This window comes from Choloepus didactylus, chromosome 8 (assembly GCF_015220235.1).
Source record: "Choloepus didactylus isolate mChoDid1 chromosome 8, mChoDid1.pri, whole genome shotgun sequence".
NCBI lineage: Eukaryota > Metazoa > Chordata > Mammalia > Pilosa > Megalonychidae > Choloepus > Choloepus didactylus.
In genome coordinates, this window is record NC_051314.1 from 7,409,593 (window position 1) to 7,436,436 (window position 26,844).

The 26,844-nt window shown below is 46.2% G+C and overlaps 1 protein-coding gene across 2 annotated transcripts in view; it reads right to left on the minus strand.

Annotated features, from left to right (window-relative positions):
* Positions 1 to 1,028: 1,028 nt before the first annotated feature.
* SAMM50 (SAMM50 sorting and assembly machinery component) overlaps positions 1,029 to 26,844 on the minus strand; it is a 35,396-nt gene continuing 9,580 nt past the window's right edge. The window contains exons 5-15 of one of the 2 annotated variants that reach the window (XM_037846142.1): positions 26,507 to 26,613; positions 25,843 to 25,973; positions 25,524 to 25,611; positions 22,298 to 22,426; positions 21,761 to 21,832; positions 20,532 to 20,618; positions 14,954 to 15,024; positions 12,159 to 12,226; positions 8,913 to 9,059; positions 8,055 to 8,196; positions 1,029 to 1,239 (exon numbers count right to left, since the gene is read on the minus strand). In XM_037846142.1, coding sequence (XP_037702070.1) covers positions 1,194 to 1,239; positions 8,055 to 8,196; positions 8,913 to 9,059; positions 12,159 to 12,226; positions 14,954 to 15,024; positions 20,532 to 20,618; positions 21,761 to 21,832; positions 22,298 to 22,426; positions 25,524 to 25,611; positions 25,843 to 25,973; positions 26,507 to 26,613 — 1,088 coding nt within the window. In that variant the 3' untranslated portion in view covers positions 1,029 to 1,193. The other variant, XM_037846143.1, reaches the window with a different exon arrangement.

Here is a 26,844-nt window from a genome sequence, read left to right on the forward strand (position 1 = left end):
TTAAACTTTTTCACATCTGACCATCTAAGAATATCCCCTAAATACTACTTTGAGAAACACTGGTTGTAGTGGCAGAATTCTGGCTCCCCAGGGACACCCATGTCCTATTCCCTTGAACCTATGAATATGTCATGCTATTACCAAGGGGCAATCAAGTCTGCAGATGGAATTAAGGTTGTTCATCAGCTGACCTTAAAATAAGGTTACTCTGGATTGCCCGAGTGGGCCTAACGTAGTTGCAAGGGTCCTTAAAAGATGGAAGAGGGAGGCAGAAAAATCAGAGTCGGAGGGAGACGACGATGCTGCGCTGCTGGCTGGGAAGAGGGAGGGGCCGTGAGCCCAGGAGCAGGTGGTCCCTGAAGCTGGAAAAGGGAAGGAGACCGATTCTCGGGTGGCCTCAAGAAGGAATGCGGCCCTGCCAACGCCTGGATGCTAGCCCAGCGAGAGCCACTTCGGACTTCTGACCTCTAGACTGTAAGATGATAAATTTAGGTTGTCTTAAGCTACCGGGTTTGTGGTAATTTGTTAGAGTGGCCATGGGAAACTAGCGCACTGGTCTAATCGATACTGCTGTCACTCTACAGGGAACACGTTTCCCCTCTGCCTCAGTGTCCCCAGTGCTGCGCAATATGAGCATTTCTTCCAAACACTCACACAGTTAAGTGATGCAAGCACTAAGGCTGGCAACTCCCAGCGGTGACATCCACCAGCCCCGGTCCCCGTGATGCACCCTTCTCCAGCCCGGGGGCTGGGTCTGCTGCGGCACCACCCAGGCCTCTGGGGGTCCCTGCCCCTGTCTGGGCTCTGGCCCCACTCAACACTTCTAGAATGTGGGGAACTGAGCCCGAGACATGGGGTTTGCAATGACAAGAACTGCGGCACCACTTGTGTGGACCTTCCATCTGGACGGGCATATGTGAAAGCACATGTGGTGATCTGAATCGCTTCAGGCTCCTGGTAGGGTCCCCAGGAGAGACTGGTGTGGGGGCGTGCTGGCTGGTGAAACGAAGTCATATCCAGAAAGCATCTGCGAAGTTGTCTTTAAAATTTATTGGCATGGCTCCCCATAAGGGACACGGTTAAAGAATCATTCAAATGCATTTATTCTGAAAGAAAGTGAGTAGTTTGAGCGACTCACTGCTGCCCATATCCCCAAGCTTCTCCTGGAAGGAGTTGAGGTTGTTTTGTTTCCACTATAGGAACCTTATCCCAGCACCAAACTGGACACCATCACAGATCCTAAAATTAAAAAAAAAAAAAGGTGAGAAATCAAATACCATGGTCTGCTCTGCAACCCTTCCCATTTTCAAAGTTCTCTCAATGCACATCTCCCAGCAGTAAGGCCCACATAGCTGCCACCTCCAGCAGAACCTTCTGTCCTAGGATTTGCCTCTCCCTGGGGGAGGGCTGGGCAGCAGTCACAGCCCAGCTCTCCTCCCCCCGCCTCCTTCTCCCTCGGCCCCCAGCCTGCCCACCCGGCCTCACCCGTGGCTAGCCCCTGCTGCCCCTCTCCTTTGTGGGTTTAAGCATCAGCCTCTGGAGAATGGGAAAAGGGCAAGAAACGGGGAGATGCAAATCCCCTTTTTATTGCTCCCTCCTCATCTCCTTTATGCCCCCTCGATCCTGAGCCTGATCCAGAGCCATGTCGCAAGGGAGAAAAGTATTTATTGTTTATTGCTTTTAAAATTATTTATCATTTATTAAGTTATATATTGTTTATTAATAAAATTATTTTTTGTTCATTATTTATTGTTTACAAACAAACAATCCTTAAAAAAAAAAGCCCTGGTGCTTCTTTCTAAGGCTCCCCAGCAAGGAGAGAGCGTGAGGCCCCTTCCCGTCGCAGGGCAGTGGTGGAGAGAGCTGCGCCCCGGCTGGAGGCCACAGGCAGGGGCTGCAGAAAGGGCCTCAGGCTGAGCTCCAGCACGCAGGGAGGAGGGGAGCGGAGAGGAGGCACAGAGTGGGGCCGGCCAGATCCCAGAGGGGCCTCAGGGGCTTCCGACGGGACGACCCTGACAACTGTCAGGCCTGCTCCTGACCCAGGAAAGGACGGACGGGAAGGGATCACACCGGTTGCAGCACCCACTATGAGCAGATACTCCGCAGATATTATTTCCCATACTGCGGAGAGCTGTGCCGATGGAGCTCTGAGCCCGTTTTCGGATGAGGAAGCAGGCCGGAGCGTTGGGAGTCTGCAGCAGAGCAGGAACCCAGGCCCGGCCTCGGGAGCACCCACCAGGGGCTGCCTCGGCCCCACTGAGGGCACGGCCCAGGCCCCACCCCGGCTGCACTTTGGAGTAGGAACTGCTGGGCCAGGACCCAGGCAGCTGTACTTCTGGAATCTTCAAAGTGCCCCTGGCACACAGCCAGGGCTGAGAGGCGCGGCCTGCAGTGGGGACCCCACACTGGACTTTGGCATGGGTGGGGCAAAGCGGGTGTAACCTGGGAGCCCGGCCACCAGGTGGCACAAACACCCCAGGGAAATGGCCTTCAGGATCCCCAATGGCATGTGACAGAGAGCTTGTGGGACAGACAGCCTTTCCGCAGATCGTAGGCCATTTCCTGAAAAGACAGGGCATCAAGAACGGCTTCTTTGTCTGAGGACAGCTGCCATTTCTCCTACCTCGCACGCCTTGCCCTGCTTGAGGACGCGCAGCAGGAAAGTTTCTTTTCCGTGGGCCTCTGAGCATGGGAAGAAAATGCCTGCTTTGTTAAGAGAGGCCCGAGAGAGAACTCTGGGGTGGTGCCCGCCCTCCTGCAGCAGCAGCAGCAGAAGTTATCAGTCTGGAAGGGGTATCTGCACTCCATTTGTGATCTATGGTAGCCCGTACACCCACATCCTTCAAAGCCAAAGGCCCAAAATCAAACCCTGTGTTTTTATTTAAAACATAGTTTTGTTCAGAGTGAAAGGATTCATTTTTGTATTTGTCACTGTCAGGCTCATAGAGTTGTCTATGCCACATCCGCTATCTGGAGAAATGTCTGAGGATAAGCCACAAGGTGAACACTAAGTTAAGTCTCAGCTCCACTATCTAGAAAACAAGCAGGCATTCCAATAAAGGCTTGTTTACTCACCTACAAACAGACTGAACAACTTCCCAAGCACAGGGCGGTGATCGGAGACCACACAAACATGTCACAGGTACTCAAAACAGTGTCCACAAGTCCCCCGATTCCAGGGGTAATGGAGCCTCCCACAGCTTCACCAGAATACCCACCTTTCTGCTGCATTATCTCCTGGATTGATCTTCTTGCAACTCAACTCAGTGAGGGCCTCACACAAAGGATCTCACATCTCCCAAGTCTCTCCCCCTTCTCCCCGGCCTTAGTTCAGGTCCCCTGGCTGCACACACACCAGGCCTCCCTGTCTTGCTGCCTATGCACCTGCCTGCCTCTAACCCAGCTCCACCAGGGTACCCCATGGGTTGAAGTCAAGGTCAAGCTGATGGCCACCTCCTTCTCCCGACCCTGCAGTGCCCTATGCACAGTTTCCTCATGTGCCAGGAGCAGGGCACCTTCATCAGGCTCTTATCCTTTCTTTCAGCAATTAGCTATGAACATCAGGCACTGTCTCAGGCACTGGGAATACAGCGGTGAGCAAGGGAGATGGGGGCTCTGGACTCAGAGACTTTTCATGTTCAAGGGGGAGAAAATCCACGGAGCTGGAAGGGGGAGGGGCAAGTGAGGGCTCCCGACCTGGACCCCCCATCTGCACAGCCGCCTCCCCGCACCCACTGCTGCTCCTGCCCCCACTGGCACCTCCCTGACGCCCATGGACCCCACATCGGCCCGCACTCTAGTCCAGCTGTCCCTGCAGCCTGGGGAGCTCTCCCACCCTGTTCCTTCTTCTTCGAGAAGGTTCAGTGCAGTTCTCACCTCCTCAAGGATGCCCTTCTCAGCACATACCCCTAACTGAAACTACATACATTCGTGTCTTTCTCCTCTACTCACCATGAGCTGCTCTCCCAAACGAGCGAGCCCACCCTATCCATCACTGTGTCTCCACAGACCATGCTCGGGAAGGAATGAAATGGCCGAATACTGGTAAGATCTGAAGACGACGGGGTCATAAATCACTTCTGGTATAAAATTCAAGGAACATTTCAAAATTGTTTCCATTTTTATAAAGGCCTGAAATCCTAACTACAGCGCACCTGCACTGACAATGGATGACCGAGCTGCAAATAATCCCCTATCCCACTAGCTGCCTACTTTTTAGAAATTTAAATTCTGGCGACATCACTCAAACTTCACAAAACTTCAAACAGAGCCACACACTGAGTGAAGGCAACTGCCACGTTTCAGGGTGGAGAGAGGGCAGGCTGGGCTACCTGGGACATCACACAGCATTTTCTGCAAACACTCCCAATGGCAGAACAGAGCAAGGTGTGCCTGGGGGCAGGGAAGGCACCAGAGGCTCTGGTCTCTAAAAACCAGGTGCGCAGCAGGTTTCTTGCTTCCAGAGGAAACCACATCTTGAAATCAATCTCCGAAACATATCTGTCAAACTTAGCCTGAAGAGCGAGGCAAAGCTTACAGGTGAATGTGCCCATTCTCTATAGTAATTATTCAAGAAAGGGCAAATAAACTGGGGCTCCTGGAGGCAGCACCGTTGACTTCTCGGCGCACACTGACCCCCTGTGGCCTCGAAAGGCGCTGCAACGACAGCAAGGACAGCGACCGGCCGGGGAGACCGCGGAGCCGGCTTGGCTGACTCCATCAGTCACTGTGCAGGACAGGCCCGGGGCCGGGTGGGCTTGCCGCAGGGGCCGGCCAGCCCCCACTCACAGGCCACCGGGGTCTCAAAGCTTTCAGGGTGCAATGGTCAGTTCTCAGGGACTGTTACTAGTGGACAGACAATAGAGCTACAGCTAAAACCACATGCACTTGTAGTTTCCTTTGATATATAAAATATTTATAATATATTTACTTATATAATTTGGACTAATATTAAACAAAATTAATACATACCATCTGAAAGTAATGGAAGCAGCTATGAGATAGGAAGTTAGCATAGAATTAAAGTTTGAACAAAATGCTCTCCCACAGAGATAAGCAAAGAGAGATGAGTTTTCTCTGTCCACAGTTAATCTTCCCTGTGAGGATGGAAGCAGCAACACCCTACCACCCTCGGCGTCTTTCACAGTGGTGGGATTTCGTGGCTGCTTCCTTTTTGGTGCAGTAGAAAAAGGACACGCTCTGGCACCAGTCAGGCCTGGGTCTAAACCCTGTCTCTGCCAATGCCCCACTAATAACTGTCAGGCTGACTCCTTGGACTGCTGAGTCTGCTTTCCTCATCTGGCCAAAGGGGCAACAGCCTCGAGGCTGCTATGGGACCAATAATAAAATTAAGTGCTTTGTTGAAATACAAATCATCTCCTTCCCTCCCCAAAATGTTAGGAGGGCTCCCAGAAGGGAGAGGAGCAGCATGAAGTCATTGGGGCCCTCCTTCCCTGCCAGTGTGGTCCACGGAGCAGCATAACATCACCGAGAGCTGCTTTGAAAGGCAGCACCTGTGGCCCACCCAGATGGAAGGAATAGGGATCTGCCTTAAGGAGAACCCCCGGTCAGCCAGACACACATGGCAGCTGGAGAAGTGCGGGCTTAGATGGCCCTTGCCACGTATGGTCGTTCTGATGCAGTCGGGGTATTGGAGACCTACACCTCTGGGGCAACTGGCAAGAATTCAAAGAAGCACCTGGACGTTAAGCCAGGGAGGCCAAGTTCCCATCTGCGGTGGGAATAAAAGCTTTGCAGAAAACAGTCTGCACAACTCTTTTACAAACCCTGCGTCGTTTTCTGAAGACTAAAGGTTTGTGGCATCTTCACTAAGAAGTTGTGCAGGGCACAAACTATGTTATACCTCACCAGTTCTAAGGTGCCTATTTTTTTGCATTCTACAGTCTCTGAAAACAGGAGTGTGCCAGTTTGAATGTATTATGTCCCCCCAAATGCCATTATCTTTGATGTAATCCTGTGTGGGCAGATATATTAGTGTTAATCTGCCTGTAATTCTTTGATTGTTTCCATGGAGATGCAACTCACCAACAGTAGGCGATAACTCTGATTAGATAATTTCCATGGAGGTGTGGTCCTGCCCGTTCAGCGTGGGCCTTGATTAGTTTACTGGAGCACTATATCAGCTCAGACAGAAGGAGTGAACATGCTACAGCCAAAAGGGACAATTTGAAGAACGCACAGGAGTGAGAGAGGAGCTGCAGCTTACAGACATTTTGGAGACAGCTTTTGAAAGCAGACTTTTGCTCTGGAGAAGATAAGAGAGGACAAATACCCCAAGAGTAACTAAGAGTGACATTTTTGAGGAGCGGCAGCCTGGAGAGGAACGTCCTGGGAGAAAGCCATTCTGAAACCAGAACTCTGGAGCAGTCACCAGCCACATGCCTTCCCAGCTAACAGAGGTTTTCTGGACGGTATTGACCATCCTCCAGTGAAGGTACCTGATTGTTGATGCCTTACTTTGGGCACTTAATGGCCTTAAGACTGTAACTGTGTGACCAAATAAACCCCCTTTATAAAAGCCAGTCCATTTCTGGTGTTTTGCGAAAAGGCAGCATTAGCAAATGAACAAGGAGGCATCGTCCCCTCTTCGGTACATGACCAACACTGTCAACCAGGTGGTGGCCACGCAGTGCTGATGCATGGAGGGAGGGGAAAGAGCTCCTAAAAGAACTGGTACCGCTGTTGGCTGCCCAAGGCAGAGCAGGCTATCTGAGCATGCCGTGCATTATGTGACCAAGCAGCAGCCACCACCAGAGAGAACCGACACTCTCGAACCTCACGCCAGGCATGGCTCTCAGTTCTCAAAGCTGCAAAGTGGTCATTGGTCACCACCCCTTCCCTCTCTGGACCTGAACACTGTAACCCAGGGAGCGCAACTCACCCAGGTTCTGCGGCCAGAGTATCCATGCTGGGCTCCAGGGCATGCAGGCAGCCTGTGCATGTCAGCCAGCCTGTGCAACTGAGCCCCTTCCAGCTTTGGCTTGGTGGGGAGCACAGGCACAGGGCAGGGTGAGGTAATGTGCAGGACAGGCTCTAATGTTGAAAGCTAAGGAAGCCTGCTGCCCTTGCCGGGACCAGGTGGAGCAGATGCTGAGTCAGCCTTCCTGTGGGGGTGTGCGCAAGAGCTGGGACCCTACTGAAGTGATAAGTACAGATCTGAAACATGCGGAATGCAAGGAATGCTGCATTAAAAGCTTGCTAACGTGGCTATCCTTTAAAAAGCACCAACATCTACTCATTTGAAGTAGGAGACTTAGTGGGAGGAAAAATGGTATAGTATAGTAATGGTACAACACACTACAACGTCATGTGTGAAACCCACAGCTGACTCAGCACCACCCCTCGGTGGCAACAGAAATGCAGACAGAAGACTAAGGAGAAAAAATACAGTCTAGGACTCTGAATATGTAAGCATGAAAATAAGGACACGATATAAACATCACAGTGACAATCTCTGATTTCCTGAAATTTACACAATACAAGAAACACAATTAATTTTTGCAACTACAAATGGCCTCATACCATGTTCATCCATGTACTATTTTGCAAATCTTTTCTCAATAAAACAGGTGGAGAAAGGCTAGGATCACAAGTTGCAGGGAACACATTTCTTGCTGCTGAGAGAATGCTCTTGAGAATGAGTCCTCTGGGGCTAGAAGCAAAGCTTTGCCCACTCCAACCTCTGAGTCCCTGGCCTGCGAAGTCAGCCACTAGGAACACCTCCTTCCATTGTCAGCAACCAGAATCCATACGACTAGTAATTCCTCTAGCCAGACCTGCAAAGAGCCCACTACAGGGAGCACAAATAGTGGAAGGCAGAGGATGGGAACACATGGCATTTCTTCTTCCCAGTTGGATAGAGAAAAACTCAAGGGAGGAAAATACACATACTTTCGTAATGTTATAGTAACTATTCAATTTCTCCTAAATGCTGATCCCTAAATGACACTGATGAAATGATTAACCATGTCCAAATCAGAATGAAGTTCCCAGAAAATGTGATGGAACTGTGGGCTGTAACTCCTGGCACGTACCTGTCACCCCTCTGGACCCCCATGGGGATGCAGTAATTAAGTTCCAGCCGAGCAATGTTGCCGAGCCTGAGGACAACTCCAGCGCCGTAAGACCAGCGAATGCATTCGGCCAGCTTACGAATGTGGGCTTTGGGGCCCTCCCCTGAAAGAGAGAAGAGGGTGTGTGACCCGTCCTTTCAAAACTGTCCTCAGACAAGCCCTGGCTCCCTCCCTTGCCATCTGCCCTTCAGCTTGTTTTATAAGTCAGGCCCAAATATTCACAGAGCATGCGTGAGGTGTTATGGGGACCAAAACCCAGAGGGGGTCTGGGACCATCCTCACTCACTGCCCCAGAGTAAGCGGAGCTCTCTCCATTCTCTGGACTCCACCCACCCTGTACCCTTTGCCTAGAATGGCTTCTCTTCATCCCGACCCCCAGGAAGCCCTTCCCAGGCCTCGGCTTGAGGGCCTTATGCTTTTCGGGCAACTCTTCACATCCCTCTAGCTGGATACATCTGCTGTGAGCCTCCTCTGTACAAGTACTCCTTCAGAAACGGACCGAATCACACTCAGCTCTGAAGCCATAACGACTGGTATAGAGAAAACGTTTAAAAAAGGTTTGTTGGATTAATGAGTAAGTAGATTTGTCTTTGTAAGACAGCATTAGATGACTATTTTTCATGCATGCTTCATTCACTGAACCAATAACTTTGTTCCAGGCACTGTACCAGCTGTCGTAGAAATGTTTTTTAAAGTGAGACACAGTTCTGATATTGAAAGACTATGTAATCTAAAAGCAGACAGACACCTTTTTGTATTTTGTTTTATAAACGCAAAGTAAACTGTGAGAATGGTTTCCCTTAACAGCCCAAGTTTTACCATAGTTGAGGTTGCAAAGATTTCCTGCATTGAGAAAAAAGTGTGTTCTGAAAAGTTCTCCAAAGCCGCCCTGGCCTGGCCGGAAAGGTAATGGGGTGTACAGGTGCAGGCCGCCAGCCCAGTACGCTTCTCCACCCAGGTAGTCTCCTAATCAAGGAAAGGTGCAGAACAAAAACAAGGTCCAACAAATTTAAAATCACATTAACTTTCTACACTCTGTATGAGCAAGATTTATGTCACAGACAACAGCAAATGGCACCCGAGCTCTGTGGACAGCTGCCTTCCAACCCCTGACGCTGCTGCCTCATGTAAATGATCTTTCTTTTCCTCTTGATGTGTTTTATAATTTGCTGCAACTGCAAAAAAAAAGCCAGTGTTGTTTAGGAAAGAATGGAATTAGTAACCTATCATCTCTGCAAAATGCCTGAAATAAAAGTGACTCTCATGAAAACTACCCACAACTGCAGATTATTGGATTACTTCTACCTGGCACAAGAAATGCAGCAGTTTGAAAAATGACAAGACCACAATGTAGAGAGGCAACATGCAGAAAATGCCTTTGCCCTTTCTGGAAATGGCTGAACGTGCCATTAACCAAAAGGCACGGCAAGCCCACTCCTCGCCGCACGACAGGTGTGCATTCAGGGGTCTGCCAACAAGAGGTGGGTTTCCTCCCCCCATATACCACCCCATTATCAACACTTTGTAACAGTGACATACATTTGTTCTAGTTCAATAAAATCTTTCTTCTATTTGTATAATTACCCACTGTCATTGTCCACTCTAGGTTTCACTAAGTTATACAGTCCCAGTTTTTATCCTCCAGCTTTCCTTCTGGTGACATATGTGACCCTAATCTTCCTCTTTCAGCCATACTCACACTCAGTTTTTTTAAATTACATTTAAAATGCTGTATTAAAGAGGTGAGTTTTAAAGGTTCATGACCACTTGGAAGTTTTGTTTGGAAAAAAGTCTTTTTGGGAAGTTTACTTTTGCAAAAATTCAGGACTATCCACTGAGAGTATACACTTGTGTTTTTTCTAAAAATGCTCTGTTTTCTCTATTCCATTTTAACTATAAATAGCTGTAATTTTAAGGGACAAATGAAATGAAATAAAATGAAACAAAAACCTGAAATGTTTGTACTTTGTAGCAAAATATTGTTTATAAAGGATCTTATCCATGACAGAAAAAAAATATTGCTGTCTCCAAGATTAACCTTAGGGAAAGAACTGTGCATCATTTATAAAGTACACAGCATTTAATGTACACAGATCAATCAGCAGCTCCTTAATCCTTTTAATACTAAAGTTCTAGGGGAAACAAAGAATGGACAAAAAAGGAGGCCAACTTTGTTTTTTATGGCTGATTAACCACCTGGATGTACCGTAATTTAATTACCTACACCTCTTCTATTTTCACATTAGTTTCTACTTTCTTGATAGTGGACGTTTACCTGTGATGAGTATCCACGTACTCACACATATATTTAAACCTTGAGTTGAAATACATATAGAAAAGTACATGCATCCCATATGTATAGCTCAATGGATTTTCAGCACTGCACACCCCGACAGGTCAGCACTGAACAAGCAACCAGATCAAGACACAAAACATGCCCAGCCTCCTGGAAGGCCCTGCCCTGCGTTCCAAGCACTTCTTCACCACTCACACCAAGAGCAGCTGCTATCTTGCCAGCTCACAGCATGGATTGACTTAGTCTGTTTCCAAGCTTCATAAAAACGGAATCATTTATATAAAGTATGATCTTTCAAGCATGATGTGCTTCTGGGGCTCACTCATACTCTTGCTCAGCCAGCACCTGTCACTGGTGCAGCCCCATTACTGCCAACTATTCCAGAGGAAGACCTCACCATTATCACTCATTCTACTATGGAGGGCAGCTGGGTATCTTCTAGCTATGGGCTGTTATGACTAGTCCTTGCATATAGATTTTTTATAGCATCTCTGATAATTACCTAGATAGATTCCTAGAATGGGATTACTGGGTCAAACAAAGAACCATTTTAAAAGCTCTTGATATATATATATACATATGTACGTGTGTGTGTGTGTGTGTGTTCATACATTATTTTTCTTTTTCAAATTACTTTCCTGAAAAGTTATGGCAATTTATATTCTTGTTGCAGAATCTCATTAATTGCCTATCTGATAGGTAATAAAGGGAATATCATTATGTTTTAATTTTCAAGAAAACAGAACTTTCCTAAATTTTCAGCCATATCGTACTTGCTTATAATAAAAAAGGATAAAAATCAAGCCATCCAAAAATTATAAGGCTAGTTTTCTAAAAAATATGACACTCTAATAAAGTATTCTAAAAACCAGAGGAAAGGAATAAACTATATTTGTACAAAATTTAGGCAAAGTACAACCATTACTTATAATGATATAAAATGAAAGCAACAAAGATGTTAAAAAACCAGTTAAGAAAATTGAGGTAGTGTATTTTATAATGGAACAATACACATCCATTTAAAATGATGCTTTTGAAGTTTTTAGCAACATGTAGAGATACTTCTGATGTAATGGCAAATGTTGGAGAGGGTTCCAGAAAACAGGAATTCGCACACAGGGAGTAAAATTGATAACACTTTTCTAGAGAGCAGTACAAAGCCTTAACAATACTTAATATCCTTTGATCCAGCAATTCTACATCTATGACTTTAAAACTTACAGATAAGCAGAAATTGCTAGAAGGACATTCTGATACATTGTTTGAAAAAAAAAGGAAACAGTCTAAATATCCTAAATTTGTGATTTGGTTAAAAAAAAAAATTGCACATGTTAAAATGAAATATGCAACCATTAAAAATGATTACGTGTTTATTCCCAGAAAAATATTTTTGATACATTGCTAAAAGGGGGGAAACAAGTTAAAAATAATACGTAAACAAAATAAAATAAGAGTGTGAAGATGTGCGTATTAAAAGCCTGGAAGGAATATACAACAAAATACTCTAACGTCATCTCTGGGTGATGGGATTATGGGTCATTTTCGTGTATTTTTTGGTTAGATATATTTCCTGGGCTTTCTAAAATTCATTCAACAAATATCTATTCCATGCCCACTGTGTGGCAGATGCTGTGTTAGGGGCTAATTCCACAGTGGCGAAATATGAACATCTGTAACTATCATGGTAGAAATAAGTATATATAAATACAAATAAATAAATACATGGTTTCAAAACTTAGAGCTGGCAATATCACAGGTAAACAACAAACCTTCACTTTGTGGTCCAATACTGTGCATGCTGAAGCCACGAACACTTGTTGGTCCACCAAGGTAAAACCTAAAACAGAATTTTCAATGTCAGAGGAAAGTCATTAGGTGAAAAGCTGGATAAAACCTTGAGAGCGCAGAAAGCACACAAGTTAGAGTCACATTTGGTGTTGGGCTCTCAATATCATTTTAACATGGCAAAACATTTAAGAAAGATTAAAAAGAGGCACACAGACATATCAAGTTTCATAAAAATCTTAACTTAAAGAGATGCTTTAAACTCCTGGATTTAAGTGAGACAGAAAGCACAAATAAAGACCCTTTTCAAACTGGGCCTCTTAAGTGTCCACAACACAATATTAAGTTAAAAAAGAGCAGGATACAAATTGTATAGCAGTATAATCCCAGTATCATGAAAAGAGGGAAACAGTCCTAGAAAGCAATAGACCAAAACAGAAAGGTTATTTTAAATATTGTGGGCTGTTTGTTCTTTTTGTATTTTCAATGTGATTTTTTAATTAGGAAAAAAAAAAGTACAATAATTTTTTTAAATGAATTCCTGTGTTCCTTAACAGACAGGGTTACTGTACTCTTTTCAACCATATCTGAATAAAATGAAAAGCATAAATTGAAAATTAATTACTTAGAAATCACATCCACTTCCTATAAAATTGAAGTTTGCTGGAACCCGATTTTAAACATTGATAATTTCAAAATAATGATTTAAAATGACAAGAGAAGTTGTGTGCAACCCTTCCAGACCGGCTGCCAAAGAAGAAACAACCAATCGACACCCTCCGATACCAGATTTTACTGCTAAGAGCATTAGCTGTTTCTGAAATAGCACAAAGGGACCAGGGTACTATTTTTCTGATTTTCCTGCCAGATAAAAGTCTTTATGAATTTATTCATTTGTACTTGAGTTTAAAAGTGTACACATAAGTTTTTATTATTTGGGATTTCTAAGCAAAGCTATCCTGATACCTCCATTAACATTAGCTCAAGAAAACAAACAGCAAACTCCTTTTCTAAAAAAAGAATTATAAATCACATGTCCTTTTGAAAAACTCTGAATGATCCAGGAAGCACACAATGTAAAAAGTGATAAGGTTCCCCCGCCCCTGCCTCTGCCCCTGCACCCCAGTCCTGAGCTGAACTCGGCCAGGGTTTGCCGGCCAGCCTTCCAGACCCACCACACCACTCCCGCAAACAGATATCCTCACGCACACCAGGAATTTTATCCCTAACCAAGGAGGTATCAGCCACACATCTGACAGGCAAAATTTTAACTAATGGACACCTATCTCATTCTGTTTAATAATTACGTAGTCTTCTTTAAAATGGTTGCGGTTTCCCTACGTCTATAAGACAACTTTAAAAAGTTTGCTATTATCAACAATGATCTTGTGGACATCCTTGTACATAACTTTTGCACACCTAAAAGTATTTCTCTAAATCAGATTAAATGGAGGTGAACTATAGGCCCCAGAGTCTACAAATTTAAAATTTTTATTCTTCCAAACTACCATCCAAAAAGGCTGAACCAATTTAAGCTAAAACAACGGTTTAATTAACACAGGGTTTAAGAGAAAGTTTCTTGCCTTTGAGGATAATTATTAGTATTTCACAGCAACAAGTCCAAAGTCATCCCTGGGCTGGTAAGGATTTAAATGGATATAAGCTTTCTAAAAGTAGGATCCAGCAATATTCTTTACAAGCCTTAAAAATGTTCATATTCTTTAAGAAGCTAGTTCTACATTTAAGAATCTCTTCTCAGAAAATAAAATGAATGACAAGTTAATTATAAAGTTATTCTTTACAGTGTTATTTAAAGAAACTACAAAGTTAGAAATAACTGCAATATCCAAAAATAGGGGGTAGGCTAAAAAAAGTCATTGTGTATGCAAATAATGAAATACTATCTGCTACTGAAATGCTGCTTATGAAGAATTGTTCATGACTTGGTGAATGGTTACTCTACAATTCCTTTAAAACTTTTATAAAAGCAGAGAGGACACAAAACTGTATGCAAAATACAGTATATCAACAATGTAATACAAACACGTACATATATATCTACACAAACACACACCTACATAAAATAGACTTAAAAGGAAATAGTTCCAAATGTTAACTCTGCTTATCACTGAGTAGAATTGAGTCTTTTTCTTTCCTTAAACTTTTTTCTATTTTGGTATTTCTGCAATGAGTATGAACTGTATTCCTTTATAATAAAAGAGGAAGAATATAAATTTTTTAATATAGTAAAGTAAATAGACCTCACCTGCCCCCTACCCCCCCAAAAAAGAAATTAGCCAAAAATATCAAGTATAAGGTAAACTGCGTATTTTGCGGTCAATATAAAAATAAAAACTACCTTGTGGATCACACTCCCTTTATCCAGTGTATGGATGGATGAATAGAAAAATGGGGACAAAAACTATGAAAAATAGGGTGGGATAGGGGGGATGATTTGGGTGTTCTTTTTTACTTTTATTTTTTATTCTTATTTTTATTCTTTCTGGTATAAGGAAAATATTCAAAAATAGATTGGGGTGATGAATGCACAGCTATATGATGGTACTGTGAAGAGTTGATTGTACACCATGGATGACTGTATGGCATGTGAATATATCTCAATAAAACTGAATTAAAAAAAAATACAAAAACTAAAGTAAAATTTTAAATATTACTCTCCCAAATCATTAAAGTTCTCTAATCTATTGTATCAAAAATCAACTAAAAAGATCCAAAGGAAGACCATTTGCAAATGAGCCATTCACTTATCGTCACTTACCTGTCAGCGATACTTGATGGTTTATCCCCCATGGGGACCAACATTCCACCCCAGAGAGATGCTGAAATAACCTATGGAAATATAAACAACAGCTCTTTCCTTCCAGCCTTGCTTCCATCCCGAACGAGTACTTTCAGATGTCAAACACAAGCCCAAGTCCGTTTCCAACCCTGTGCCGCATGCCCACAGCGGGTCGGGTTCTATGCTGAGCAGTGAGGGTTGCAAAAGACCACCTGGCTTGTGCAGTTGAAGAATTACAGTTCAAACGGTTTTGTGGATACTTCTGAAACATGCAACCTCAAATGTCAAAGACATCCAACACACATGCACAAAATGAGCCCACCCCCAAGCAGGGCTTGGCTTCCTTCTGGCAACAAGCCAAGGCCAAGGGACCCTGCAGCTGGACCTGGCTCACTGTCACAGGAGGATTAAAGTCACACAGCCCCTTCAACTGGGAGAAGGTGTAGGTTACAACACTCCTATAATTATGAAGTCCATCCTGCAGGGACAGAACCTCAAACTAACAGGCCAAGGTGCAGCGACCTCATCTTAGATCACACCACAGACTCCTCCACTAGGTTGGAGACCACGGAGGAGGCTCTCTGGCTCCTCTGCATCCCACGCGTTCCCCACTTCCGCCTGCCCAACATCTCCTGAGCAGGCCTCTGTTCTCTTGCACATCTTGCTTCCTGTCAGGAACATCCATCTGTATGCCTTGCAGATTCCTATGTCCTTCAAAGCTGCTTAGCCATCTCTTTGCTAAGACACTTTAATATGAGCATCACAGGTGAAAAATGGAACAGAGCGGTCAGAGCAGGCCAAATCGAACAGTCTCCTGATAAATGCAACCATTTGTTCAACCAACATTTACAAAAACATCTCCTCTGAGCCTACCACTGACAGGTGCTACAGAATAAAGGGAAGGGCCACGGAACTCATGGGGCTCTTGGAAGAACCTCCCCTCACCAGCCTCAACACAGCCCTGGAGAGCAGCCAAGACAGACCCACGGAGTAGGACTGTGTTGGCAGATGCCTATCCCCCACCCCCCTGCCCCCGCCAACCTGACAGCCTCCTGGGCACACAGGGCTTGCGAGCTCGTGGTAGGATGGCCTTGCAGGCCTGGCCCGACTCGGCAGGGTGGACGAGCAGGGAGTATGAGCTCCCAGGGCTCCCCCACCACCTCGTCCTGCCAAACCACCAAATCTGCCCAGGAGAGCAGACCTGACTGGGAGGCTGTGATCAGAACTGCGGGTCCACTTTCCTCTCCAAACCAGCTAGGGCAACCCTGTCGTGCCTCTCCCTATTTCCCCTGGTGACCACAAGACCACAAGGAGCCGGAGACTCCCCAGTTATCCTCGCCCACTGCCACTTGTCTCTCCAGAGCATTCCCTCTAGCACCTGACTCCCTGGTTCTTCAAAACCAACTGGACCTACAAACCTACCACCTCCTCCCTGTGCCCCTCCATCATCCCTTCCCTCCTTACCCAACTAAAATTTCCTGGCTCATCATTAAAATTCACCAACTTGCATTGCCTCAACGCTGGTTCCTTCACCTGGCAAAACCCCAAGCCTGGGTAACCCTAACTCTCCATTCCCACCCAGCTTGTCCCTGCGTGGCTCAGTGTGGCGGGAGAGATCAGCACGCTGGGAGGAGGGGAGCCTCACTCAGAACTCCGAGACCCATGGACCCGCCTGGCAATCCCCATCTCCAATGCTCCCCACCTCCGATGGTGGTCTCACTCACTGTCCTCGCTCTTCCATTCTCCACCGCCTCCTCTGCGCCTCCCTCTCAGCGGAGGGCCTGGCCTCCCACTTCACCGAGAGAAGAGCAGGACAGAGGAGACCCTCCATGAGCTCCCACCTCACCCCACCAGCAGTGCACGACCCGGACCGACCGAGACCGCCCCACCTGTCACTCTGGAGAAATGCCCTGTCACTCTCCAGGGCCAGCCGACCCTCCTGTCCACTGCCAGACAAAGTTCCTGAGCTTGCTCCCCTCCATCCTGTCACCCTTTTCCTATCAGCACACAAACATGTGGGAACAGCGCCCAATCCTAGAGGAAAAGCTACACAGAACCAATGTCCACTCTACAGCCCCTCCCCCCATCCCTGCCCTACTTCTCTACTCCTTGGAGGAGCTATTTTATCGTTTCTGTCCTCAATTCTTTCCTCTCATTCTCTCTGTTTTTTTTAATAAAGTTTTTATTTGGAATAGTTTTAGATTTACAGAAGAGCTGCAAAGATAATACAGAGAGTTCCCCTAATGTTAACTTCTTACATGAAGATGGCACACTTGTCAAAACCAAGAAACCAACGGTGGGATACGACTATGAACTAAAGTTGACACTTCATTTGGTTTTTACTAGTTTTCCACAAATGCCCTTCTTCTGTCCCAGAAGCCAATCCAGGATCTCACACCACATTTGGCCATTTTCTTTTGAACTTCCTCTGAGACCTTTCTGTTTCTTCAAAGCTCTTTTCGTCCAGCTCACCAGTGACCACCAGCTGGGAAACCCAAAGGTGGAGGCCTTACGCCATTCGCAGGTGGCTCATCTTCCCTGGGGAAATCTTTTGTTTCGCTAGCTTCCCTTCTCTCTCAGTTCTCCCCCACCTTACTGTGGCTCCTTCTTGGCTCCCTATGCTATTTACTTCTCATCTTCCTGACCTCTAGAGCACAGCCCTTGGGCAGCTTCTCTGCTATTCATGCTTGGGAGATCCCACATGTCTTGCACTTGAAGTGCCACCTCTATGCTGCTGATGCCCTTCTTGTACCTGCAGCCCTGACCTCTCCCCTCAACTCCAGGCTCATGTATTTAACTGCCTCTTCAACAGCACAATAACATGTCCAAACCGAGAGCTTCCTTTTCCTGCTCTCAAACTCACTCCTGCTCCTCCCTCAGTGTTCCCAGTCTTCGTAAAGGGTGAACCTGTTTCCTAGGTGCTCAGGCTCCATGATCTGAGAATCACACTGAACTCTCCTCTCACGTGCCACACCTGACACCCCTTGCCTACGGGGCACCCCCACTGTGACTCTGGAGCACTTCTCTCACTGACGGTTCCAACCGGCTCTTAGCTGCCCTCCTGCTTTCATCCTCACCCCAACAATCTCCCCTTTACACAGCACACGGAGTGATCTTTAAAACCTGTGCCGTGTCACGTCAACACCAGCCCTCTGCTCGGCCGGCTCCTTCAGAGTAGAAACTAGAGTCCTCGGCATAGCCTCCAGGGCCCTCCCCCATCTGGCCCCACCTCTGCCCTCACCACCTGCCCTCTTTCTCCTCACCTGCTCTAGCTCTAGAACATGCCGGGGGCTCCTGCCAGGGCTCCTGCCCAGGGCCCATGGCTTGCCCCTCACTTTGTTAGGGAGGTGCTGAGATGCTTGTCACAGGCCCCTTCCCTGATTATCCTGAATAAAATAGCATCCCCTTTTGGTCACTTCCTATTCCTTTACTCTGCTTTAATTTTTTTCATAACATTTATCACCACCTGCTAAATTATATATTAATATATTTGCTTATAAGTCTCCCTTCACCAGAATATAAGTTCCTTGAGAGCAGGAATCTTGCTTTATTCAATTCTTAGTGCCTGGACAGCGCCTGACAACCAGTGTATATGTATTGGGTGGATGGATCGATAGATGATGGATAGGAAGATGGACAGATGAAGGATGAATAAATGGATGCATGATGGATGGATAGCTGATGGATAAATGGATGGATGGTTGACTGAGGAATGGATGATGGACAGAAGGATAATCATGGATGTAGGGATGGATGAGGGTGGAGGCTGGATAGATAGAGGAGGATGGATGATGGATTGATGGTGGATGAATGGATGGGTGATGAATGCATGGATGGATGACAGATGAAAGCATGGATGATGGATGGACTGATGGAGGGATTAATGAGTGCTACCTCAGAGATAAGCGCAGGAGCTGTTGGCAAGTGGAGGAGCCCCTATCTTGTTCCAAGCAGTTAGAGAAGGCTTGTAGGAGACATGCCTGTGCTGAAGCTTTAAAAACAGGGGGCAGGTGGCCAAGTGAATAGTTGGAAAATGAGGAAGACAGAGTATGTGCAAATGCCCAGAAGTAAGACAGCCCAGTACTTTTTGGGAAACCAGAAGAGCTCAGCAGAGCGGAAGCATAGGGAGAAGGGCACAGTGAGGGAAGATCAAAGGGCCACAGGCACCATGCTAAGGTGCATCAACTATTTAAGTGAGAAAGGGATGTGGGAAGATTTGCATTTCAGAAAGATCAGTGGGTTTGCAGTATGAAGAAGGAGGAGGGGGAAGAGGTGAAGATTGGGGAGAAGAGGAGCAAAGACTAATCAGAAAGCTACTCTGAAGCCACAGCTGAGAAAGAGAAGCAGGGGGCTGAGAAACACTGAGGGGAGGACGAGCCAGAACTGGTGCTCAGCCAGCTGGGAAGAAGTCAGGAAGAAGTTCACGGGCGGCTGGGCAGATGGGCCGTGCAAGTCAAGGAAATCAGGAACCCGGGCAGAGGATACAGACTTGGGAAGGACAGATAATTAGCTTGTTTCAGACCCACTGAAATTGAAGGGTCTGTGAGATACAAAGTCGAGATGTCCAGGAGCATGCGTATCTGGGACCCCAAAGAGAGAGTGATGCTTCAGGGGAGCTTGCAGAGCGAGCAGGCCTCCAAGGGGGTCTGGGGGGTGCCATGCTTATGAAGCAGAACAAGTCACAACAGACCCTGAGGAGAAACTGAAGCAACAGGAGGACACAGCAACATCGGAGTCAAAGATAAGGATGGGCAAACCCCACTGTCAAGGGCTGTGGAGAGGGCAGGGAAGGGATTCGAGAACTCAGTGGATGGAACAGCCAGGAGACCTGGTATTCTCTGCAAGAGCAGCAGCAGGCAAAAGGCAGGAACCAAATTCAAACCACAATGAATCAAGGGCTGAGCAATAGTAGTAAATTATTTAAAAATAAAATAGATTAGCATATTAATTCATTAAAACTACACTTCTCACCCTCAGTTTTAAGATAGATGAAGACACTGGCAGTGACAGCAAGACAGAAGGCTGTCTACAGCCACCCCATGTTCTAGAAGACAAGAAATAAGCCAGGTATTCTCCCTGTCTGAGCTCCACTTATTAGGTGAGAATTCTATCACACACTCCTCACTTCCTCAATGAATCAAGAGAAACTAAAGCAAGTTGGATTAAAGATTAAAAAAAAAATTTTTTTTTTTAAATAAAAAAGACAAAGAAAAAGAAATTTCTGGAAAACACAGAACCCTTCAGGCCCAGCAAAATAAAGTGAAGACTTCAATGTTTCCATCGAAGTGACATAATAAGGGAAGAAGGTATCTTGGAAGGCCCCGAGATAAATGGGAAGGTGCTTTTATAGTCCCATGTGATGACTGACAGAGTTGATTTTAAGAGAATAATCACCACTCCTGAAGTGTCTTCAATTCTGGCTAAACTGACAAGGACAAGGACTTCAGTTTAAAGTACTAAAGCTCTCCACCTCCACCTTAGTGCTCTAGATACTCAGGAACTTAGCTTTTCTAAAATGAGGGATAAAAATGCTGGTGACTCCATTTTAGTTACTCACTGAATCCAACACGAGTTGCTTATTCAACTGAAGCTCAAAATCTTCTTTTATGAAACTCACATCTCCTCCAGTGTAGCCTGCTAGTTCCTGTGGGAAGAAAGTCCTCAGGTCAAAATGGAGCCAAGAGACTTATTACAGGGGTCACTAAACAATGCTATTGCAATTACTATTTAATTCTGTTGTTTTGTATATTTTTTTAAAAGGCAACAGACCACTTCTGTCTCCTAAAACTACATTCTGTTAAAGACAGTAACAGGAAGGACAAAGATACAGGATCATCAGAAAGGCTGAATATCTGCAGGGAATGTTATTCTTTATGTATGAGAGAAAAACACTGGCAATATGGACATTTTATTACAGCTTGCAGTGGACATGGATCAGGTGGCCTAATCAGTGTTTGAAAAAAGAAAATAGCTGACCTTTTACAATTAGGGACACTTCATATAAAAAGCTGGGCTCCTAGTTGCTCCTCTGAAACTGAAGATTAGGCAATCCTGTGTTACAGCAACCGGCTGGGGTGAGGGCAGCTGCCTGGGTTAGTGGCCGCGGTGGCCTCACAGGCCTCATCTCCCTATCCTGTCCCCTGGATACTGCCAAGAGGCAGTTTCCACTCATCTTGTGCTTGCCCTGTTGTTTATCTTACAATAGAGAATTATTTCTCTGTACCCCTGCCTCAAACCAAAAAAGGGAAATGAGAGACAGACTAAGAAGACCCCATGTTGCCAAACCCCGAGACCCCATGTTGCCAAACCCCGAGGTGTCTGTTTCTTTACGGCAGCGGAGCCCATTCCTCACGGCACCAGGCGAGCTGCGTCAGGGCCTCACTGCTGGCCAGCTTCTCTCTGGCAGGCATGTGAGTTACAACCTGTCTGAACTCTTCAACAGGTAACCAAGGAACTCACTCATCCCAGTTCACAATTCTCCTCCTGACTACCAGGCGACACCACTGAGGATGCTGGAACACCCCCACTCTGGGTTCTGTGAAGGCAGAGGCCTGACCTGATTGCAGAGAACAACTCCAGGGCTCGGAACCTGTGAGCGGAGCCAGCAACTCCTGAAAACATCTCTAGCAGGGTTTCACCAGTTGAAGGAAAAAGCTTGATATCACAAATGTGAATGCCTGTGGCTCTGTATCCCCCAGGGTCACCGGAGCCCGCAGACACTTTACTTATTGTCAGAAGCTCAGGTACCCCCCCACCCAGCCAAGACTGTAAGTGAATGAACACTACCTGGTTAATTTTCAGCAAAGCACCTCGTCTTGGTAAGATGGAAGAATTTCGAGAATCGATGACCATGGCGTGCTGAAAGAAATTTGTATTCAGCATATTTTAACTTCAAACAGTTCTCTGAAGCAATATCTAACACTTACTGGGCAGTAACTGTTCTAAGCACTTCAAAGATAAATAAATGATTTAATTTTTACAAGAACTCCATGATCAAGTTAGTATTATTATCCCTGTTTTACATATGAGGAAACTGAGACACCAAGAGGGTACGATTTTGAGCTTCAACTGAACAAGCAACTCACATTAATCAGGTGGGGGATGGTGACCCCCGTCACGGGGCTGGTTCTCTCAAAGTGTTCAACACCCTGACTCAAATCTCCTCAGTCAGCTTTCTAAATATTTTTGAAAGCTTTTTATTCCCTGGTCAGTTCTTCAAAGCCCCTTTTCCCCTTATCATAGATGTTATTTAGAAAAGATAACAGAAGGGAGTGTACCATAAACTCAGAGGGCCCAGCAGCCAGTGCTTACACCGCTCCTTACCGAGAGAGATGATTTAAGAGAATGCCCACTTTCTCGTCGAACGGCAAAAGACGCAGTTCTCGCCAGGCAGCCCAGCTCTCGCCACACACCTTCCCACTTGAGAGTGTGGCTCGTCTTCCACACGGGGAACTACAGACACGCAGGATGAGAACACAGGGTCTGCTTTTAAAAACTCTTCGGTCCCAGTACACTTTGGGAAGTTGTCCCAAATCATTTTTTTGGAATGAGGCATCACTAAATAATTAACCAATGAAATACCTATATAATTTTTTAAAAAAGGAAGAGAGGGAGGGAGAAAGGAAGGGAAGGGATGGAGGCAGGAAGGCAAAAGGGAGAAAGCTGATACACATCAAATTAAATATTGCTCCAAAGGAAGAGGGCTGTGTTCTGGGTGCAGGGACGGGTCCACCCCTCTGGAAGCTGTGGGTATTTCATAACCAGCGGGTGTCTTTACTTTCCAATCTCTTTGTAAAGGATCAGACACACACCCCACCCAGCACCCCTGGCCCTTGTCTGAAGCCAGGCCTGGTGACCCAGATGGCCTGTGTCAGCCCCCAGAGAGGAAGTAGGAGAGCAGGTGACACAAGTTCAACATACCCTCCCTACAGAAAGAGGCCAGGAAGCAGAGTGGGCTGCTGGGGTCCAGGAAGTGGGACAGGCCTCTGGGCCTGACAGTCTCTGGGAAGCTACAAGAGCCTGTAGTAGGTCCCTGTCTTAGGGAAACGGTCACACTCTCTGAACAGTCACCAGTGTTAGCTGGTGGCTTCAGGAAGCATGAAGCTAGTGGTCTCACCCTCCCCAGACTGAGTGAGACACTGAATATTCCTTGCAGGCCGCAGGCCTACATGAAAACTCAGAGCCTCTAGGGGTGGGACACGGTTACAAGCCCAGAACACCCCATTCAGCTATCAGGATGTGGAGCCGGGGCACCCACCTCACAAAATTACTGACTAAGCACCACAGGGCCCCAGGCCAGGTGCTGGGGAAACAGAAGACAGCTCAGGACAGGCAGCCTTGCTCAACTGCCATGTCAGCACTTAAGGCCACCTGAAAGTCGGTGACTTCCTCTGATCTGAGGAAGGTGCAGAGCTGACCTAAATCATTTCTTCATTCCTTATAAGGCCGCTGTTAAGAAAACATTATTATTCAGAGAAGAAACATCTTACATCTCTGGATTCCCTGTCAGGAGAGCAAGGCAAGGGCCAGACAGCACCAATCTCATTTTAGGTGTGTAAAGTGACTTTGCTTCTCTTTTGTCACCAGACAAACCCTTGTCCTCCCTTCAAGGGCCTCCTCAAGGACCACTTCTTCAGGGACCCCCTTCTCAGCTCTCAGTCAGATTCACCCTCCTTGGCTCCCATCAGCCTTCTGACCACTCCTCTTCCCACTCTGGCCCTGATCCCATCCCCCTGGGGAAACTACATGTCAGCTCCTACCTATCCCATCCCACCAGGTACCTCCAAATATGTCTCCTATGCCAGACCTTGCCTGTATGTCCTCCCTGCTTCCTCCCACTCCCCTCCTTCCCCTCCCCTCTTCCCTAGCACAGTGCTGGCAGAATAGGGCCCAATGACGGCCCTAGTAGATGGCTGACTAAATGAGTCTTGCCAGAATAGTCACTGGCAAAACTGAAGTCTCTGGCACTCACTCATCTCTCATCACCCAGGTGTTCACTCAGTCGCCCAAGTCACCCGTCCGTTAGTGAGCACCAACTTGGTGTAAGCAGTAAGGATACAAAAACAAGTATAAGAAGGTCCCTGTCTCCAGGAGTTCAGCCTGGGGCAGGAGAATACCTGTCCCAGCTTCCAGAACTGCAACTGCACACCCTCACCCCTCTGCCCCTTCCCTTCCACTGCCTACTCTAACACTTTGATGTTTTCCGTCTCTCTATTCTGTGTGGATAAACAATGTGTTTCTACCCTCCTAGAATCTGCTCATTTAATAAGTCCTAGAGCAGGGGGACAGGGGAGAAAAATGGGGAGAACACTCGCAGGAGCCTAACCCCACCAGCCTACTGCTGGTGACCACAGACCTGACAGAGGAGCAGAGGCTGAGAGGCAGCACCCACCCTGGGGTGCCCCCTTCCATTCTTCTCCCATCGGGCCTACAAGGTCTGTCTACATCAGGGCAGCAAAGTATCTGAGGGGAAGGCTGCCTCTTGGAGAACAGAAAATGGAAGCAATCACGTTCCTGGATGCTCAGGTCTATAACCCAAACCTGTCGTCCAACCTGGTCTACCTGTACCTCAGGCAAGTCAGGCTGCAAGGATCAGAAGCATCCGTGGGTCAACAAGTCTTGCGTGCTTGCAAGGGGTTGATCACTAGGATGGGAACTGCACCCCCTTCTCTCAAGGAACTGACTTCGAGATTTTGCCCAAAGGGGTTCAGACACAGGCAGTCTGACTCCAGAGCCTCAGTCTCAGCACAGCAGCGTCCTAGGACTTTGAGACACAGAAGGACCCCCAGGAGTAGCTAAATGGTCCCAGGTCCCCATTCCCAGATCAGCAGGCCAAGGTGCAACCCACAAATCTGCCTTTCTAATGAGCTCCCAGATGCTGCTCCAGCTGGTCTATACACTACAGCTGGGGCGCCCCCCACAGTCCTGCATCTCGAGGCCCTTGGGGACCCCTCCCAGGGCAGCATGTCTCAAGGTCTTTCCTCAGGAACTAAAGCCAAGAATGGGTTGGGGGTGGGGTGGGGTGGGGAGAGTGAAGGAAAGCGTAAAAAGGAAGAAGGGATAAAAAGGGTCCATTGTTAAGCGGAAAAATGGCCATATGCATTCAATTCCATTTTGGCATTTAATCACCTCCTTCTATAAGTAAACTGAAGTGTGAAACAATAAGCGAAATCTCTTAGTGATATGAAGTAACCTTGTCAGAAGTTGCAGATCTTAACACACAGGAGGAAGGACCAACAGAGGAGTGGCACAGGAAGTCAGAGGCACAGACGGCCTGTGACCAGGCTGGAGGGGCCACCCCTGTGCACATCAGCCGCTCTCTGGCACCCACAGGTCTGCTAGTGGGGAGGCACCTGGCGGGAGGCAGCTGATGGGCAGGGCCAAAATCAGAAGGCAATGCCAGCAACACTGCCTGCCCCTCCAAGCTCAGACCCGATAGGTTGGTGCTCTCCCTGTCCAGCCTCCCTTTGGAGAGTCTCTTTGAGAATCAATTAAAAAGGCCCCATTTCCACCCACCTCCACAAAGGGAGAAGACTGAAAAGCTACTCACACTATACTCAGCTGATACTCCTCTGTCTGTCTCCCGAAGTGAGCTCCAAGGGAACTGTCCAGTAACTTTATATAAGTTTACAGAGAAACTAGGAGACAATGGGACAGAGCTTTAAAAGCAGAAACAGTGACTTTAACTTGTAAACATTTAAATCATTTAAAAACACACTGCTGGGGTTCATCTTCATGAGGAAAAACTTAGCATGTTGCAATACAGTAGAAGTGTCAGCTGATTCTGTATAGTTTCTTTTCACAAACAAGCCATCTATTTTAACTTTTAAACCAGGCCACTGTACTCAACGATCTGTTTGGCTTCCTACTTTCTTTCGAAGTTTCCGGGCTGTGGTTTGAAGAAGGACAAGCCATATGACGTTTCTTTTGTTCCGTAGGAAAACTGAAAAGTCACCTTTTCTGCACGTCCTAGAAGGTTAGGGAGTTTGAGGCCAAGTACCTAGGAGGAAAAGAGAAACAGCAATGGTCTAAATGATAAATTTTGATAAAGACTAGGCTAACTAAGGAATTCTCATGAAAAGACAAATGAACAAACAAAAATGTAGATACAGACCTGGCCTCTCATTTGTAATTGCTTTTATTCTTTAGGACGTGCCTCTGTGGTGTGTGCACACTGCATACAAACCTGATGATGCGAGGGGCAGGCTAATCTCACTAACTACAGAGATGAGGGAAATAAGTTCTACAACTCGGGACTTTAGGGGAATGTGAACAACAGACTAATAATACGAGTGTTCCCCAAATCACTCCTAATGAATTATTGATATTGATATTAATATTGCTATCAAACCATCCAAATGGTTTATCAGTTCTAGGAATATTAAAGAGAAACCACAAATAACAACAGATTATCTTATAAATCAAGACTAAGGTGCATGAAATGAGGAAGAATTAGCTTTTAGAGTGCAGTCACATTTTAAAAGCTCTTAATTCAGAGTTCCAATATTAAGAAGGAAAAAGCCTACACCATACCATACTGCCTTCGTTGTTCCCAACCATGGTGTTATAACTGCCCGTTAATCTCCTTAATTCAGTTACTTCAAAGGTAACATCCAAACCGTTTGGAAGTGCATCATCACCTAAATAAAGAGAAAATAGTAAACAATAAAACAGCTGGAATATGTCATTTTATTTTGGGTCCCATTGCTAAAAAAGACAAAAAGCAATCTGAAGGTTAATTTCACTTTACAACCTCCTTCGGAAAATACACTATTTTAAAGTTTAAAGATGCTTCCCCCCCAAATACCCCTCTAGACTAAAAAAACTCTCTAGTTCTTGTGGTAGAATTTATATATATAATTTATATATAT